General features: G+C 34.2%; 1 protein-coding gene across 1 annotated transcript; it reads right to left on the minus strand.

Moving 5' to 3' along the window:
* Positions 1–333: 333 nt before the first annotated feature.
* Positions 334–8,738, minus strand: LOC145040735 (uncharacterized). Its single transcript, XM_078988639.1, has 5 exons — positions 8,438–8,738; positions 7,199–8,272; positions 1,314–1,490; positions 829–1,230; positions 334–710 (listed from the first exon to the last, which is right to left on the minus strand). The coding sequence occupies exons 1-5, from the start codon at positions 8,736–8,738 to the stop codon at positions 334–336; spliced, it is 2,331 nt and encodes a 776-aa protein (XP_078844765.1).
* Between the last annotated feature and the right edge of the window lie 10,133 nt (positions 8,739–18,871).

Consider the following 18,871-nt stretch of genomic DNA (forward strand, 5'->3'; position numbering starts at 1 on the left):
CTATTACATTTCTAACCCTCTAATATTTCCCCCTCAAGTTGGAGCTGGAGAATAAATGTTCTTCAGACCCAACTTGCTTATAAAAGGTAAAATTTTTGAACTTGGTAATGGTTTAGTAAACATGTCTGCTAACTGCATAGTTGATCGAATTGTAAGCAACCGTATAGACTTGTTTTTAACTTTGTTTCGCACAAAATGACAATCAACTTCTATATGTTTGGTCTGTTCATGGAATGTGGGGTTAGTGACTTTGAATCGTTGCTTCATTATCACAAAACAACAATGTAGAATCAATGGCATGAATTCCAAAAAGAAGTAGTTGTTGCCATTGCTCTATATTCGGCTTCTGCAGAGGACCTGGAAACTGTTGGCCCATTCAGAATCACATGTGGCCCAATCAGAATCACAAAACCCTTTCAATTGCAAAGATGATTCTTTTGAGAAAAATAAACCTTGTCTAGGTGATCCTTTTAAGTATCTAATAAGATGGCAGGCTGCTTCATAATGAGGAACACACGGATTTGACATGAATTGAGACAAACATTGAACAACAAAAGAAATATCTGGATGTGTGATGTTCAAACATAACAATCTGCCAATGAGACGTCTATATTTAGAAGGATCATAATACCCTTCACCAACATCTTTTTGAAGATGAATCTTGGGATCCATAGGAGTATTTTTGGGCTTTGCAGCTAATAAACTAGCATCTTCAATGTTGAAGAGTATAATTTCGCTGAGAGACAAAAATACCCTTCTTGGATTTGGCAATTTCTAATCCCAAAAAACATCCCAAGGAACCCAAATCTTTCAATTTAAATTAGTTACTCAGTTGTTGCTTCAAGAATTGTATTCCTTGTGTATTTGGACCAGTGATGATTATATCATCAACATACATAAGTAATGCTACATAATTGTCTCCAGTGCCCTTATGAAACAATGAATAATCGGATTTGGATTGAGTGAAACCCAAAATTAGCATAAATTGAGAAAATTTGTCGAACCATTGTCTGGAAGCTTGTTTAAGTCCATAAATGGACTTATTTAACTTGCACACTATTTTTGAACCTTTTTGTTCCCCCTGAATCTGAAATCCTGGAGGAATATCCATAAAAACTTCTTCGTGTAATTCACCATTTAAGAATGCATTATTTACGTCCAATTGAACCATTTCCCATTGACGAATCGCTGAAATGGCTAAAAGCATTTTAACTGTAACAAGCTTAGCAACTGGAGAATATGTCTCAAAAAAATCAACCCCTTCCGGTTAAAACGTTTGGCTACTAATCTAGCCTTGCGTCTTTCTATTTTACCATTACTTCCATATTTGATCTTGTATACCCATCTACAGCCAACTGTATTCTTATTTGAAGGTAAGGGCATTAAGGTCAAAGTATTATTTGCTTGCATAGCTGCCAATTCAGAATCCATAGCATCACACCATTCCTTATATTGAGAAGCTTCTTTATAAGTTTTTGGTTCAAAATTGGCTGAAATGTTCATTGCAAAAATTTGATGTGATAATAAAACATAATCATAAGACAAGTAATTGTCCAATGGATAAGACATATTGGAATCTGTGGTATGAATCAAGTTGCAATGATTATCTCTCAGATGTGATGGAGGATTAAGAGTTCTAACATGCCTTGAAGGTAATGGTTGTGTAATATGATCAGGATTCGGGGACAAAAAAGATGCAGGGGTATTTGTGGACATCTCACTATCATTCATAGGACCTCGTAAAACAATATGATCAAAAGGATCAGGATCAATTGAATTAGTATTGTTTTGGAAGGGAAAAATAGTTTCGTTAAAAACATCCCTGGAAGTGAAAATATGTTTAGTTTCAAGATCAAATAACTTGTATGCTTTCATATTTGGAGGATAACCTATGAACAAACAAGCCCTTGCTCTAGGATGAAACTTTGATCTTGATGCTGTCAAAGTAGAAGCATAAGCAAGACAACCAAAATCCCTCAGATGTTTATAGGTAGGAACATCACCATATAAATGTTGATAAGGTGTTTGATAAGATATAACTTTAAATGGAGTTCTATTTATCAGATAAGTAGCTGTCAAGACACAATCTCCCCAAAAATGAATCGAAATCTTAGATTGAAACAATAATGATCTTGCTACATTAAGGATATGTTGATGTTTTCTCTCAACTACAAAGTTTTGTTGAGGTTTAGCAACACAATATTTTTGATGAATTATTCCTTTATTAGCAAAAAAAAAAAATTTGTGAATTCCAACTCCTTTGCATTATCAATTCGAAAAGCTTTAATGGACTTGTTGAACTGATTTTGAATATATATGTAAAACTTGGGAATAATATCTTGAATATCAGACTTGTGTTTCAACAAATGAATCCATGTATATCTACTTTTGTCATCAACAATTATAGCAAAAAATCTATGTCCTGCACAGTGGCGGACCGTAAGAGGGGCTGGGGGAGGCCATGCCCCCCCCCCCCCCCCCCCCCCACAACCAAATATGTATAATATATTCATAAAGTTATCCCAACAATCAAAAAATTTACTAATTTTGCTCATGTTTTTCAACTAAAGAAATAACAAAAAATGTAAACAAAATAACCATGATACAACCAAAGAGATCCGAAAATCACTGCTAAATTTAAGAGATATCTTCTTTCATTAGGGAAAAAAATTAAGAAACTAAAACCATATAATCGAAACTCAAAACTTTGAGTATAACCAAACCTTAAATTTTACTAATCCCCGCCGATTACCGCTCTTCATCCGATTTCCATTGATTAGTGCTCTCTGCCGGCGTTTAACAAAAACCTGAGATTAAAAACATCTGATTTCCATCGTGTTGTGCTTTCCGTTTCCTTCTCCATTCTTCTCTCCATATGAAGACTAAAAAGGGTACTCTCTTTTCTCTTTCTATTCTCCCACCAAAGTTATTATCTATAAAGTGTGATATGAAATATCTTGACCTTACATTGCAGGTTTTGTAAAATGTGTTGTAGGTAGTAGGTAGTAGGCTTTGACCTAAGGACAACTATTATTTATAAATTAAAATTATTTATTAATTATTTATTGTTTACTGATAAATTACATATATTGTTTGGTATTGTAAAAATGAAATAAAAAGTTCACAAACAACAAAATATATATATCCATGTAGCATGGGTTATGTATATGTTATTTATTTAAAGTGTGAGTCTTATAATTTAAACAAAGTTAAAGAATAAAATTTAAGATAGAGTGTTTCATTGGTTTTTAAAGAATAAAATTTAAGATAGAGTGTTTCATTGGTTTTTTTTTATATTTTTGGTTTTGTTATTTGAAATACAATCTATCGAAAAGATTAGTTTAAAAATAACTTTAAAAGACGTAAAATAGACGAGTTCCACTTTAATCAACAATACAATGATATTTTTATAAGTTTTAATTTTTAGAGTGTATAATTTTGAACAAATTTTTCTTGTCTTACTATTATGTTTTGAAATTTTGATATCGGCCCCCTCAATTATTGTGTTTGTGTTCCGCCCCTGGTCCTGCATGAGTTGATTCTTGATATGGTCCCCAAATATCATAATGTGTGACAACCCGAAATCTATTCCGTCAGTTTTAACCTTTTTCCGTTAAAAAACTTCGTTTTATTTAACTGTCCGTTAACCTTTTGGAAGAGGTTAATTATATGGGGACTATTATAATGACTTGGTACGGGTTGAAACAAGTTAGAAAACCCCAAAATTTTCCTTTGAAAAATTTTAGTTTCAACCAAGTCAAAATACAACCACTAAATCGGGTGCGACCAAAAAGTCCCGTTTAATAGCAGTATCGGGTAGATTTCCACTGAGCCCCAACTCCAACCCCTATATAAGGGTGAGTGGAGTCCATTAGAGACTTTTTACACTCTCCCCACTCTCTCTCTCTCTCTCTCTCTACAACTTAATTTCGAGCCAAAAATCATCCGTTTCGAGCCCCAAACGAGTAAGCCACCTATCCTAACTTGTTAAATAGCTTATCTAGCCTGCAAATTCGAGTTTAAAACATAAAATAGGGACAAAATGATGTGTTTACAGCCCAAGAACACTCTTGGACCGTAAACACCATGTAATGGGGTTTTTAAGCCCCAAAACCCCTCCAAATTGTCCCTAAGGCTTAGATATGGCTTGTAGGCTTATGGAATCAGACTTAGGACACCATGAAACGAGTTTTTGGAGAGTAAACTTGAGTTTACTGCCCAAGAACTTGCTTGGGCTGTAAACTCCCCTTCATGGGGAGTAAACTTAATTCCATGTGTTAGAAATGCCCTAAACACCCCCTATGGCCTTGGAAAAATAGCTTGAAGGCAATACCATTGTTATAAGGGCCTTAAACTTCAATAAAGCCAAAGGGATAGGATTTCATAGCCGTGAACTCCCATAGAGGTGGTTGATGGGCGGTAAACTCCCAATAAGTGCCCAAATGGTGCCCAAACTCCTTCATTTGACTTAGAAAAATGCATAGGATTTATTCTCTATCACTTAAGCCCTTAAAACACCCAAGGTATAGGTCCATGGGAGCTTACAGCCGTAAACCCCCTTGGTTGGGGCCGTAAACTCCCATTTGGTCCATTTAAGTGCCTTAAATCCATTCATACATTTTATATTTGGACCTAGCAAAATTCCACGATTGATATAAGGCATTTAGGCATCCTAGAACACCCTCACCATGAGTTTACGGCCGTAAACTCATGGGGAGTTGTCCCAGGGCCGTGAACTATGTGTATAGAGTTTACTCTTGGAGAGTAAACTCCATTTCTAAGCCATTCACACCCTTAAATGTTACCCGGGACACCCCAAACACTTAACCAAAGTGTTTTCCGCTCCTTAGAGTGTGTATACTTGTTTAATTAGTATTAAATGTACTAATTGTATGTGAACATATGTTATCATATGTTAAATAGGTCACTAAGTGTGTTCAAGTCTTTACTTGACACCGAGCACCCAACCGACGCCTTCGTCGGATCCACTTACATCAGGTGAGTTCATACCCCTGAATGGACCTTTTAAATGTTTTTATATGTTTTATAGGGGGGGAATACATGTTAAACATGCCAGTTATCATATCAATCACATGTGATTGATAACCCGCATGCACAAGGATTTACTACACTGTAAACTGTTTTACCAAGTATGAGACTATAAATGGTTTTCTAAAATGTTTTCACTTGTTCAAATCTCTTACTTATATTTTTTTATCAAAGTTTCATTAAAACTTGATTATAAAGGTTTCCCAAAGGATTTCTAAAGGTTTTCAAACTTATTTTACCAAAGAATACCAAGTTGCGATTTTCTTAAGTATAAACGTTTTTTTTCCAAGTTTTCATCAAGGTTTTCTTTCATGTTGTATACTCTTACTTGTTAGATACCACTGTTTCTCTTCTACTTAGTTTAAACTCCTACTTGATAACGATTTCACTTCGTGATGCGTTTATACTTGTTATCACCTCTATTTCGCTCATACATGTAGTCGCTTATACCTGTTAGACGCTCTTACTCCACTTGTTGTCGCTTCTATATCGTGATACGCTTACACTTGTTTGACGCTCCTATTTCACTTGTAAGACACTCTACTTCGTGATACGCTTATACCTTGTAAGACACTCTACTTCGTGATACGCTTATACCTTGTAAGACACTCTACTTCGTGATACGCTTATACCTTGTGATACACTCTACTTCGTGATACGCTTATACCTTGTAAGACACTCTACTTCGTGATACACTTATACTTAAGAACGCTTCCACTCTGTGATACACTTATACCTGATGACACTTCCACAGAGTTAGATGTATGCCCATGCTTGTATAGATGCATATAAATAATGTTTGAAGGACTTAGGAAGGCTTGTCCGCCCTATTTCCTTTTCTTCGTTGGGATGTGGTCTGGTGGGATCGGATGTCCGTCCGGAGGTCGTTTGATCATTAGTTATATATTATGTATACAGTCATAGACATATAGGTTTACACTAGTCAGTCCAGTTGAGAGTCTCTATCGCTTGTCCAGTATTTTACACTAAATCTCACTATACGAGATACATCCTCAGTACACGGCCTTCTCCGTTGTCGAGTTGGTAACCAGAGTCTCTTGTAGGGAGAGCAAACATTGTGTGTATAAATCTATACAGGATTGACACCCCCACACCCTGACTGCTAGCTGCAGTCCACGGCCTACCAAGCCAACGGGTGACAAATGTCATAATTATACCGACGCTTGCAGGGCGTCAAGATTCTTTAGTGTCGATCAGTATGGTTACAAGTATCTCGGGGTTACCTTATAATTCATGGATTTAAGGTAACGGGTTTTATACATAGTATTTCACTGTATACACTGTGTTCAGTGTACTGGACCTCACTAGCTGTATCTTTCATTTGATACTGTCTAGGGTCTGTCTCTATTTTAGACCTTACTAGTTGTATCTTTCATTTGATACTGTCTGGGGTTTGTGTCTCCTTTTGTTAGACTGAGCCAGGAATACCGTTCATTCGATACCCTCCTGGAGTTTATGATTCTTTTGCCTTAGTCAGCAGTCCTCACTGCTGAGGCATATGTTATTTTCCCTGATATTCTCAGACTTTCTTAAAAAGCAAATCCCGTATTTTGATAATGAAAGTGTTTAAAGGAAAACTACTTTTTACCACATAACTCTGACCAGTCTTGGTAGAAGACTGCTTTTTAATCAGAAAATATAGGATTTTCTGGAAAGGACTCTATTTCAATGTATACTTGAAAACTACTACTTATATAAAGTTTTTTTTGTATAAAATGACAATAAATACTTATGAACTCACCAGCATTTGTAAAAATGCTGATACTTGCTTTTCAAATAACTTGTATTCTCAGGTCAGCATTAGACAGGTACATCGCCGGAGCTTTTAACGAAGACAGTTTAGTACCAAGCTGCACCTATATTATTACTTGTATTATTTTGATGTATTGTAATGTAAACCATGTAAAACTATTACTATTAATGCAATGGTTGTTGTACTTTGATTACTATAATGCATGTGTTGTGATACTTGACATGACGTCATCCACCCCAGAACGTTTCCGCCGTTCCGGTTTTGGGGTGTGACACAATGAACCAAAGAAAAAAATATCAGCACACATATTGTTCAAAGTTTCAAATGGCAACTGTTTCTGTTTTGCCTAAGGGCATACAAAACAATGATTAATACAATTATTTTGAGAAATAGAAACACCTAAAATATTCTTTATTGGAAGAAGAACATTGTTGGAAGGGTGCCCTAATCTCTTATGCCATAACTCCATAGAAACCAAATTCACTCTATTGTCAACAACAACAATCTCTTCCTTGTGATTATTTAGCACATAAAGATCTTGAATGTTGTTAGCTTTGCCAATCATTCTCTTTTGAAGGACATCCAGGATGTAAGCATGATGACATGTAAATGTAACCATAAACTTCTGATTTTTAGTGAGTGCATTAACATATATGAGGTTGAGATCAAAATCAGGGACATAAAGGATATTTCTCAAAGTAAAGAGATAATCAATTTTAATGTCCCAAATTAGATGAACAGGTAAGACAACCTTATTTGGAAGAGTAACTGTGTGATGATGAACTTTTCTTGTGTTGACAAACATGTTAATATCATGAAATACATGTTGAGATGCATCGGAATCAATAATCCACATGCAAGATTGTAATCCATTTTTAATAGTGAGAGAATAACATTTACCTGTTGAAGTAGTCTCACTTGTATTCACATAAATCATATGATTTGACAATGCAAACATTACTTGTTGACATTGTGCTTGAGAGAATCCTCTGAACATGTTACTCAAATCATCATTCATGGAAGGATCAATAGTGATATTGTCATTTGTAACTGCATTGATTTGATTATTTATGGACTTAGATTTGTATCCTGGTGGATATCCATGGATCTTATAACACTTCTTAATAGTATGTCCCTGAAAATTGCAATGTGTGCAGAAATGCATGTCTCTGTTATTGAACTTCTTATTTTGACTGTTATTGTTGTTAATAGGTCTGTTGTTTGTAGATTTGGTTGCAAATGCAACTGATGATGTATGTTGATCAATCGATATAGCTTTTTGTTTCTTTTCACGAGCAACCAGAGAAAAAACACGATTGATAGCAGGTAATGGATCCATAAGAAGGATTTGACCACGAGTTGCAGAAAACGATTCATTTAAACCCATCAAGAAATTCATGATTTGTTCAGATTGAAATTTTTTTTCAATTTTGTTCACACCATCGCACTCTCACTTTCCACAGGAACATTTTGGCCTAAAATTCTCAAGTTCTTCAGATAGTGACTTCAATTTCGTGAAATAAACGCCTACTGAATCTTGATTTTGATTGAGATTCACAATTTCTCTGTGAATTTGAAAGACCCGAGGCCCATTGCTCTGTTGATATCAATCCTTGAGATCCTCCCAAATTTTCTTAGCAGAATCATTAAACATGATGCTCGTTGATATTTCCTTAGAAATAGAATTCAGAATCCATAAGATAACAAGTTGATTATTTCGCATCCAAGAATTATGATTAACAACTTGAGAAATTGGAGGTTCAGGTAAGGATCCATCGATGAATCCGACCTTATTTTTGACAGAAAGAGCGATCATCATTGATCTACTCCATGACTGATAATTCTCACCAGTAAGTGGTTGAGAAACAAGAACGAAGCCAGGATTATTTGAATGATGAATGTAATAAGGCGACATTCTATCATCATTGGTGCAATGTTCTGATTTTGTGAACTTTCAGGTTGAGACCTAGACATGATGAATCAATAGTAGAAAACAGAGATAAAAAAAAATGAAGAATAGATCAAGATTAATCAAGAATTAAGCGAAAACGAGCTATCTGCTCTGATACCATATTAGACAACAGAAATGAGGAAGAAAACTTCTTAAACACTCATTCAGTCATCTATCTGATTATATATACAGAAGAAGAACATAACGACTAACTAACTTTTACATATAATTACATATTAAACCTTCTAGTAATCACTATTACATTTCTAACCCTCTAATAAAAGCTTGGACCAAAACCGTATATTTTTTTAAATGTGGATTAAAATTGCAAAAACAGTGAGTGTTTGGACAAAAACAAGGACAACATCATATTTTGTTGAAAATTGTGTAAAAAATTAAGAAACAAAAATTTGGTCCGACCGGGGAGACTTTGGCTGTAAAACGATGAGCTATAAATATATTTTGAAAAAATAAGTTTTAATTTTTTTTTTAAAATTTTTGGAAAAAAGCGTATTAGTTTTTAAAAATTATAAAATAAAATAGGCAAGTGATTAGATAAAAAAACAGAAATATATTATATATTGGTAAAGCTATATAAAAACCAAAAGTTTTTTCGGATTTGGATCTAGGGCATGCTTGAGATTTTTTTGGTTAAAATATTGGAAAAATATCATAGAAGTTTTATTTATTTATTTATTTATTAATTTGGGTAAAAATTGTAAAAAGAAAAGTGAGTCTATCGATAAAAAATAGAAAAAAAAAAAAAATCATATTTCGGTAAAGTTGTAAAAAAACCAAAAATCTGTTCAAATATAGATGAGGTAGGCTTTGAGCGGGTGGTGTAACACCAAATAAAAAAAAGATGCAAATTTGGAGTGAGTGAGTTTCAAACCCCTAATATTCAACTTAAAGAAATACACACTTTACCGATAGCCCATCAAGTTTTTTTTTTTTTTTTTTTTTTTTTTTTTTTTTTTTTAGGTTAAAAAACCTACTAGCAATAGTTGTTACACCCTAAAACTTGACGTAGAATAAATCATCTCATATATAAATATGTAACCGATACAAGATTATTATCTTGTATATAAATAGGGCACAAAACACCAAAAATTTAAAGGAAATGGATGTAGCATGGTTGTCAAAAAAAGAAAAAGAAAAAAAAGTCTACGCAACATTTATGTAATTTGGATGGTTTGTTAATAAGATATAAAAATATGAGCGTTATTTCTATAAGCTTGATTCAAGAAATTCAATGAAATGTTAGTTCAATATAGTAAAACCTTAAAATCAACTAACAAATTACTTCATTCGATCATTTTGGACCATTATACCCCTTATGTTGGGAGATATATTTGCACATAATGATTTACCCTTGATATGGGTTTGACCTGATGTAGACAATTTAAATCTTAGATAAAACTGCAAATTTGGTCCTTGTGGTTTGTAAAAACCTTTGGATGGGGTCCAAAAAGTTTTCAGCTTGCACTAAAGGTCCAAAATCAAAGTTTTTCATTGTTTTTGGTCCAAAAAATTTGAAAAGTCGATTTTACCCTTTTTCATTTATTTTTTCTATTTTCTTTATTTATTTTGGTATTTAAATAATTAAAAAATATATAAATCTCTCTCTCTCTCTCTCTCTCTCTCTCTCTCTCTCTCTCTCTCTCTCTCTCTCTCTCCACCCAAAACAAAGTCAATAACATATACATACATACTCCATTTTTTTTTCTTGATGATGGTTCCTAAAATCGATTTGTGTGTACGTTTTGTTTCTGCAAATTGATTTATGGGTGTATATTCATAATCACCCACCATCTTCTTAACAAAATAATCACCATTATCTTTCCCCTTTCATCATCTCATTCAAGCAAAATTACCACCACACCTTCGTCTTTACTGGAATTCAATACTCGTGTATTTACGGTACTACACTTATGATCGATCTTCATCATCCATCATCACTGATTTTTAATGAGTTGTGTTTACGTGCTCCCCTGTTGATGCTGAAAAACGATCCAGACCTTCTACTCCACCAATCCTCTCTTTCCTCCAAACCGACGTTGCCGCCTTTACCGTCCAGTGAAACCAACATCGCCATAGTCGGCGTTGCTCTAAATATTAGATCGACGGCCCTCTGCCACGTTCCATCCACATTCGATGGGGTCGATTTTTTTGTTAAGATGTTTAAGAAATAGATCTATGACAACGTCTCCTGTTTTAAATATCCTTAACCCTGATATGTGTGTACTTCTCCTTTATTCTCCTCATCAGATCTGCATCTTCACACACATACACACACAAAGAGAAAGAGAAAGAGAGAGAGAGAGAGAGAGAGAGAGAGAGAGGGGTCCAGGTCCAGCCCTCAAAGGCGAAATCGGAGAACCCAAATCGAGTTCTCTGAAGTCAGGTTTATTGGTATTATCGGCGGGATCATGAGTGTCGCAGGTCAGTGACTTTCGGAGGCGATCGGACAGTGTATCAAATCCCAAACTCAAAATGGGCTTACCAGAATATGCTATTCCAGACCTAATATTTTATTCTCTGGCAATAAAATTAACAGGAGATATATAAATAAATCTTCAGGGTTTAGCTCCAAAGACAAAAACTAATGTCGTCGGCAATGGTTGCTGTTATTGTTGAGATTAAAATACAACCATCGGCGAAATCCGTCGGAAAATAACATAGAAGAAGAAGAAGAGGATGGAAAAGGGATGAAAGAGATGGGGATCTCGTGATTTAAAAGGGTGAAAGCAAAGAATGAGAGAGAGAGAGAGAGAGAGTAATTATTTTCTTTTCTTTTTATTTTTAAATTAAAACAGTATTTGAAAAATTAAAAAAATATATATGAAAATGAATGTAAAAGGGTATAACCGTCATTTCAAGTTTTTTTGGACCAAAAACATAGAAAAACTTTGATTTTGGACCGTCTATGCAAACGAAAAACTTTTTGGATCCTATCCAAAGTTTTTTGAATACCACAAGGACTAATTTTGTAGTTTTGTCTAAATCTTATCTTCTGGTGTTGCTCCGAACTCAATGCCTCTCTACAAGGTTTTGTCCAAAATTAAAGTTTTGTGGTTATGGTGGAACGGGTAAAATATTTATATGGAAGACAATATCTACAACAATTAGATGTGAATGTCAGATTGTTTTAAATGTTGCTTCAACTGAGATTGCTTCATTATTATTTTCCAGAGGCAGGATAACACTCTTGGTTTATAATACCGTTGAATCTTAATGAGGATCATGTTTGTAAAATAAATCCAGATAGTAAACTTGCAAGCTTATTAAGAAAAACCTGATTGAGCATTTGGGATGAAGCATCTATGATCCACAACCATGTATTTGAAGTTGTAGATCAAAGTTTGAAAGATATATTAAGGTGTGAGAATTGTAGCAACTCAAACATTCCATTTGAAGGGAAAGTGATTGTTTTTTGAGGAGATTTTAGGCATACTCTACTGGTTGCTCCGGGTGGCAGTAGACAAAAGATTGTTAATTCTTTGAGTTTTTCATATTTATGACAACAATTCAAAATCCATAAATTAACAAAAAAAACATGAGGCTCACTGTTGGAAGGGATCCATATGTTATTGAGAAAATAAGTGATTTTGCAAATCGGCTATTGGACATAGTAGAAGGTAAACTTGGTGGTCCGAATGATGACAAAACGATTATTGATGTTTCGAAGGATATTCTCATTAATGAATCACATGATCATACAAGTTCATTAATAGAGTTTGTATATCCTTCGATTTTGGAAAAGTACAACGTTACATTTTATTTTCAAGAGAAGAGCAATACTTGCTCCAAAAAATGAAGTTGTTCAGGAAATAAATGATTGTTTGCTATCATTGTTTTCGAGAGAAAAAGTTGAATATTTAAGTTCAAATAGTCTTTGCCAATTCGAGTTTGTTCATGATTAATTTGATCCAAATATATACTCACCTGATGTTTTAAATGACATGATAGTCATTAGATTGCCAAATCATAAGTTGGTTTTAAAAATTAGAGTTCAACTTATGTCGTCGAAAAACATTGGTCAGAAAACTATGGCTTGTGTAATGACATAAGGCTGTAGGTGATGTGATTGAGAAAACGTGTTATTGAGGGAGTTATCATATCTACAGGTAATATTGGAAATCGAGATTTTATTCCAAGAATGTATTTAAGTTCTTCAACAAAAAACTCCATTCAAATTCCAAAGTAGACAACTTCCATTGGTCGTATGTTTTGCAATGACTATTAACAAAAGTCATTATCCAAGGTTGGTTTTTTTTTTCCTCAAAGATCCTATTTTTCCGCATGCCAATTGTATGTTGTGTTATGTAGAGTTCAAAGTAGAGAAGATATAAAATCGTTAATTTTAGATAAGAATGATAAACTCACAAATAAAACTTCAAATGTTGTTTATAAAGAAGTTTTAGAAATTTAGAAACAAGTTTTAATTTTTTTATAACATCTATTATTTATTTTTAGTAAATCAAACTTCATTCATCATATTAATTTATAATTTATTATGCTGCCTATATGTAGGTTTATTACAATGCCATCATATTTAACTTGTCATATATCGATGTCATTTTCATGATTTTTTGTGTTATTTTCCAGTATACTCAAATTTATATAGCATCATACAAATTCATGATTTTATCCGATAGCTAAACTTACAAAACTTAAAATGTATTTTAATAACAGTTTATATATTTATTTTAAACCAAATTTATCAACTTACTAACAACATTATTATATTTGCAAATTAATATTTTTTTTCGAAATACATGATTAGTCATTAATATTTCAAACTATTAATACTGTTTTTCCTTATCAATCTGTGTTTTCTACATATCCATAAGTGGAAAACAAAATTACAAGAACTTTAACAGTTAAATATAAGTTGTTTTTGTTCGTACTCATTAAATACTTACAAATGAAAACGTTAATCAAATTAGAAAAAAACACATTTTCACTATTCATGATTTTTTCGAAAGTGATGAAATCTATTTCACTGGACAAATAATATGTTTCTATTTTTAAAAAATATATATTTTTACATTATCAAACAACTTGGTTTCTACATGTTTAAACCTATATATATATATATATATATATATATATATATATATATATATATATATATATATATATAAAGAGAGAGAGAGAGAGAGAAGTTCTACTGAGATAATTAACTATCTTAATATCTTAGGATTAACGAGAAAGCGGCATATGGAACCAATGAAAAAGCGATAGGTGTCACCGTTGGGAAAGAACCACAACACGATGCGCTCTTTTCCACAGTGCGGCACGCCTGTCCAAAATGGATATAAATAGGGGCCGGAAACTTCTTCATTTGTTGCACTTTTTCAATCAAAATCTCTCTAGAACCTCTTCCCAAACCCTCGGGACCCAACATTCCTAGTCTTGATCATTTTAGCGAGGCACTACGACGTCAGAATGCCCAACAAAAATAATTTGGCGTCGAAATTCTGATCGTAAAGTTTATGAGTTTCCGATAGAAAACCTGTAAGTTGAGTTGCACTTACTATTCTTTAAGTGTAACATATATTTAAGTTCATAGTGTTATTATGAACCTATAAATAAGATTTATCAGTAATTCTAGTTGTTATACTGATTGATCTACTTACGTGTGACATCCCCAAAATCTCGGCCAGAAAAGACCGGTTTCATTTATGCTTTTTAAACATTTTCAGAGTAAATCCTTTTGATTTTAAAAGAGATGCGGAATTTGTTCCCAAAAAAAAAACATGATAAAATAATATTTACCAAAGCATTTCATAAAGAAATGTAATTTTCATTATATAATCAAAACTCGGGATGTCATGTTCCGATACAGACCATAAAGCATAAACGATAACATTACAAGTCATTCAACAAATATATACATATACAGACTTGTAAACAAAACAACTTGATGATTATCCATCTTATGCCCTCGCGCCACTACCTGTAATACAAAGAAACTGAGTGGGTCAAGCTTGGGAGCCTAGTGAGCATATAGGGTTTTTAACCCACAATAAATAATTAAATTAATATTCATCAACCAACAATAACCCAATTACCCATTCCCGTTATTCTCACTTTATGTCCCTAAAATAACTAACACAAGGGACCTAGTCTAAGAATATTTCATCGGGGCGACAACACATGCTTTCGGGGGTTTCCCAGCAATATATGTCAAATAAGGCAGCCATGGGGGGGGGGGGGATGAAGTACAACGAATGAACACCCAAGTCCATCACACCTACAGGTGGTGAGCCTGCTAGTGTTCCACGAGACTGTCTAGAAAAGTCTGTGGTCGTCATCTAAACTCCGCTAGATGACTAAATCGAAACAACAACGAGGCCTCTCATCTGTTTTCATCTGTTTATTACACACAGACTATCTACCCATGTTCTACCCAACATATTAGTAGATAAAAATATACATTTTTATACATAGTTTAAAAACCTGCATAACATGCTTTAATCAATACATATTCCGCATAACAGATGAGACACACACACATAACACGTATTTCACAGAGAATAAATCAGATCTATGAGATAGAAGAGAGTGAATATACATTCACACATATAACAACAAAATATATACACATAACACGTATTTTATATAAAATACTTCATAATATTGTGTTGGAAGAAAGTAACCACACACTCACCTAATCAAAAGATGATCGGACAGCACTACGGCTTGCAGAAGTAGTGTTTCTCCGTAGATCTTGAAGATTTTCACAAAAACCGGGCTCCTCGTAAGTAGGGCTTCGGCTCGGGAATAACGCTCTTTGGGATCCTCGGGACTTCGGATCTTGCTTCGGGGCTTAGGAATGATACCGGGACTTCGGGATATGATTGGCATGCAAATCAAGGCAATACCTAGAGAGAAGAAAGAGCTTGAACAAGAGAAAATGGCTGATCTCGGTTTCTATTTATAGGCTGGGGGTCTGGGATTACGCTGGGCGTAATCTCAATTTACGTTGGGCATAACTTGGTTACGCTGGGCGTACTTTGACGTCACTGCATGCATCAATTGGTGGTACTCGAGTATTGGTCAGGCAACTTGCACCCTTCTGAGTACGCTGGGCGTACTCAAATTACGCTCGGCGTAATTTGACTTGTCAAACTTCTAAATTGCGTAACTTTCACATACGAGCTCCGTTTTCGACGTTCTTTATATCCACGCGTAGGTGAGACTACGATCTACAACTTTCGTTTAGACTCCGTCGGCTAATTTTGACTTTCTTTTTTATTATTTATTTTTAGTAGGCCCGGACAGGAAAACTCCGTTATAAATTCATAATTTCTTTGTCCGACGTCCATTCTCGCCTAACTTTTCATCGTTTCGTTACTAACGACGAGATCTTCGATTATCTTTTAGATTGCTTCGGCTAAAAACCGCTCGATCTCAAATCGAGTATTCAGGCTGCATACCGCTTAAGTCGAAACTTCAGAAAATCATAACTTCCTCATACAAAGTCAGATTTTGGCGTTCTTTTTATGTACGCTCTCGGTTTAACGAACTCTACGACTTTCATTTAGATCACTAAGGCTAAATATCGCTCTAACGTAAATTTCACTTTTTACGTCATTCAACGTTGCCGGTTCTGTCGCGAAACTTTGACAGGTCATAACTTCTTCGTTATAACTCGGATTTCGACATTCTTTATATCTTCGGAATCCTTGTTTCAACCACTACCTCTTTATGCAAAGATATCGGGCTTATCTCATACTTTAATTTTGACGCTTATTTTATTCTTAATTCATTAAATTATAATAATTAATAAAATAAACACATAATTCACATAATTCACATAATACTAAAATATTTCATCATTAATACTTCAAAAAGAGTTACGAGGGTTAACCTAGACTATTACATCAATGAAAATGCCTAGCCTGAAAACGCGGGCGTTACATTACGAGAGTGATGTCTAGGAAAGATCTTAGTGAGGTCACCTATGTTCACAGGCAGGATGGGAGTATTACTTATTTATGAGTTCTCAAACAAAGGTTAAAAGTACAACCATCATAGATTTGACCTATTCATTAAGGATACAAAAGACACTTTCAAATAACTAGCAAACATCCCCTATTTATTGTGAAGGAATCAGACCTAAAACCCTAATGGGTCAAGCCCATTAATCCATAGGCCCATGAAAGGTGTTAACCAATCACATTCCACCATGGAGCAACTTTTAGAACATTCATCCTTGATATGTATTTCATGAGCATCAACCATAAACTTGTTAGATCATCATGATCCATAGTGGCTCATCATGATGCAAGAGTGGCACATCAAGACCACCATGGCTCATCAACCATCATGGTGGCACATCATAAAATGATTCGTGAGCATCTGTAACTTCTGAGCATCCTTGGATAATCTTGAGCATCATAGAGAACATCATCACATAAATGGATCATAAAGGGATATCATGGCTCATCAAGAACATATATGGCACACCAGGAACATGTGAGACACATCAAGCCACCTAATGGCGCATCATGATGCACAAATGGCACATCATGATCAATAGTGACACATCCCTACTTAGCAACACATCAACAAAATGTCAATACTCTCGGAAACACCATGTAACATCTCAAAAATCACAACAAATCTTAACTTTTCAAAACAACCCATTTACAAAAAAAAGTGTTTACATAACCATTGTTTTCAAAACATTATTAAAAAACAGAGTCTCCCAAGATTAACAACATAAAAAAACCCAAGATGTGTATGATAACGCCTTCGTCTTGCCACAATCCTCCGAAGTACTTGAAACAAAACTAAAATTGTTAGCCAACGCTTAGTGAGTTCCCCCAAAGTACAACCACATAAACATAACAAACAACAACATGCAACATGAGCTTACAACCTGACTGGACGGTATCGTAGGGCCTATAACCTATCTGGACCGCTCTTCGAGACTTCAACATGAATGGACTGCCTCGCAGGGTCTACAACCTATCTGAATCGCTCTCCAGGCCTTTGGCCTGACTGCACCGCCTCGCAAGGCCTACAGCCTATCCAAACCGCCCTAGTTATCTTGGCCTTCAACACAAAACAAGATCGCCTCAACCCAACAAACCATAACATATCAGCATACACCATAATAGTCAATAGCTAGCATATACATGTAGTCATACAAATCTAACAGACCATTACAACATATCAATATCCTGTATACAAAGATAAAAATCTAACAGATCACTACAACACAACAACATCCTATATACCAGGATACAGATCTAACATATCACTACAACATAACAACATATGGTAAACCAGGATATCAATCCAATGGGTCAGCCTCGGGGCCTTCGATCCATAAGTACAACACATTAAGCAATAGACACATGAACTTGTTTGCTTTAAGCATTATCAATGATAACATCTAAAAGGTTAATTAATGTAAGATGAAACATAAATGAAATAGCAGTTAATGGTCTATATTTGAAGTACAACTGAAAAGGAATTAGATAAAACATGAATCAAAGGGTGAAGATTAAAGTGACAAACAACCTTTAGACTAAAAACTCAAGATTTCTTGAAGATATTAATAGTTGTTGCACATTCATGTAAAAATGAAGCATTAAAAACCAATTATCTTAATGTAAGCACAGAGGTTTAAGGGAATGGTACCGTTTATGTGATTTTGAAATAGCATAAGGACCGGGTTTGTTCATTTTATTGAAGTTAGATTATAGTTGTCTATTATAGCATACCATATAGATAATTTTCGTAATTTTCTCTATATACTAATTGAATGTTTAGCTAAACTTATTTAAGGAGGTTTTTGACTTAGTGGTATAAACCAACAAAAGTAGTGTTTCAATGATAAATTTTTAAAAAATAGCTTATAGGTAACATTTTTCATAAGTTGGTTACAACTAAAAAGTTGCTTATTTCACTATCTATCTTTACGAATTTAACAATATACCCTATTACCCTTACATCTAGTTTTCAAGTTGTAGATGAGAAAAGCAAAGAAAAAAGAAAGCAATGAGACAAAAAAAAAAAATTTGTATTTTGTGTTCTCAAAATTAAAAAGAAATAAAAAAGAAAAATTAAACATTTTA

This window comes from Lactuca saligna, chromosome 4 (genome assembly GCF_052625555.1).
Source record: "Lactuca saligna cultivar CGN05327 chromosome 4, ASM5262555v1, whole genome shotgun sequence".
NCBI lineage: Eukaryota > Viridiplantae > Streptophyta > Magnoliopsida > Asterales > Asteraceae > Lactuca > Lactuca saligna.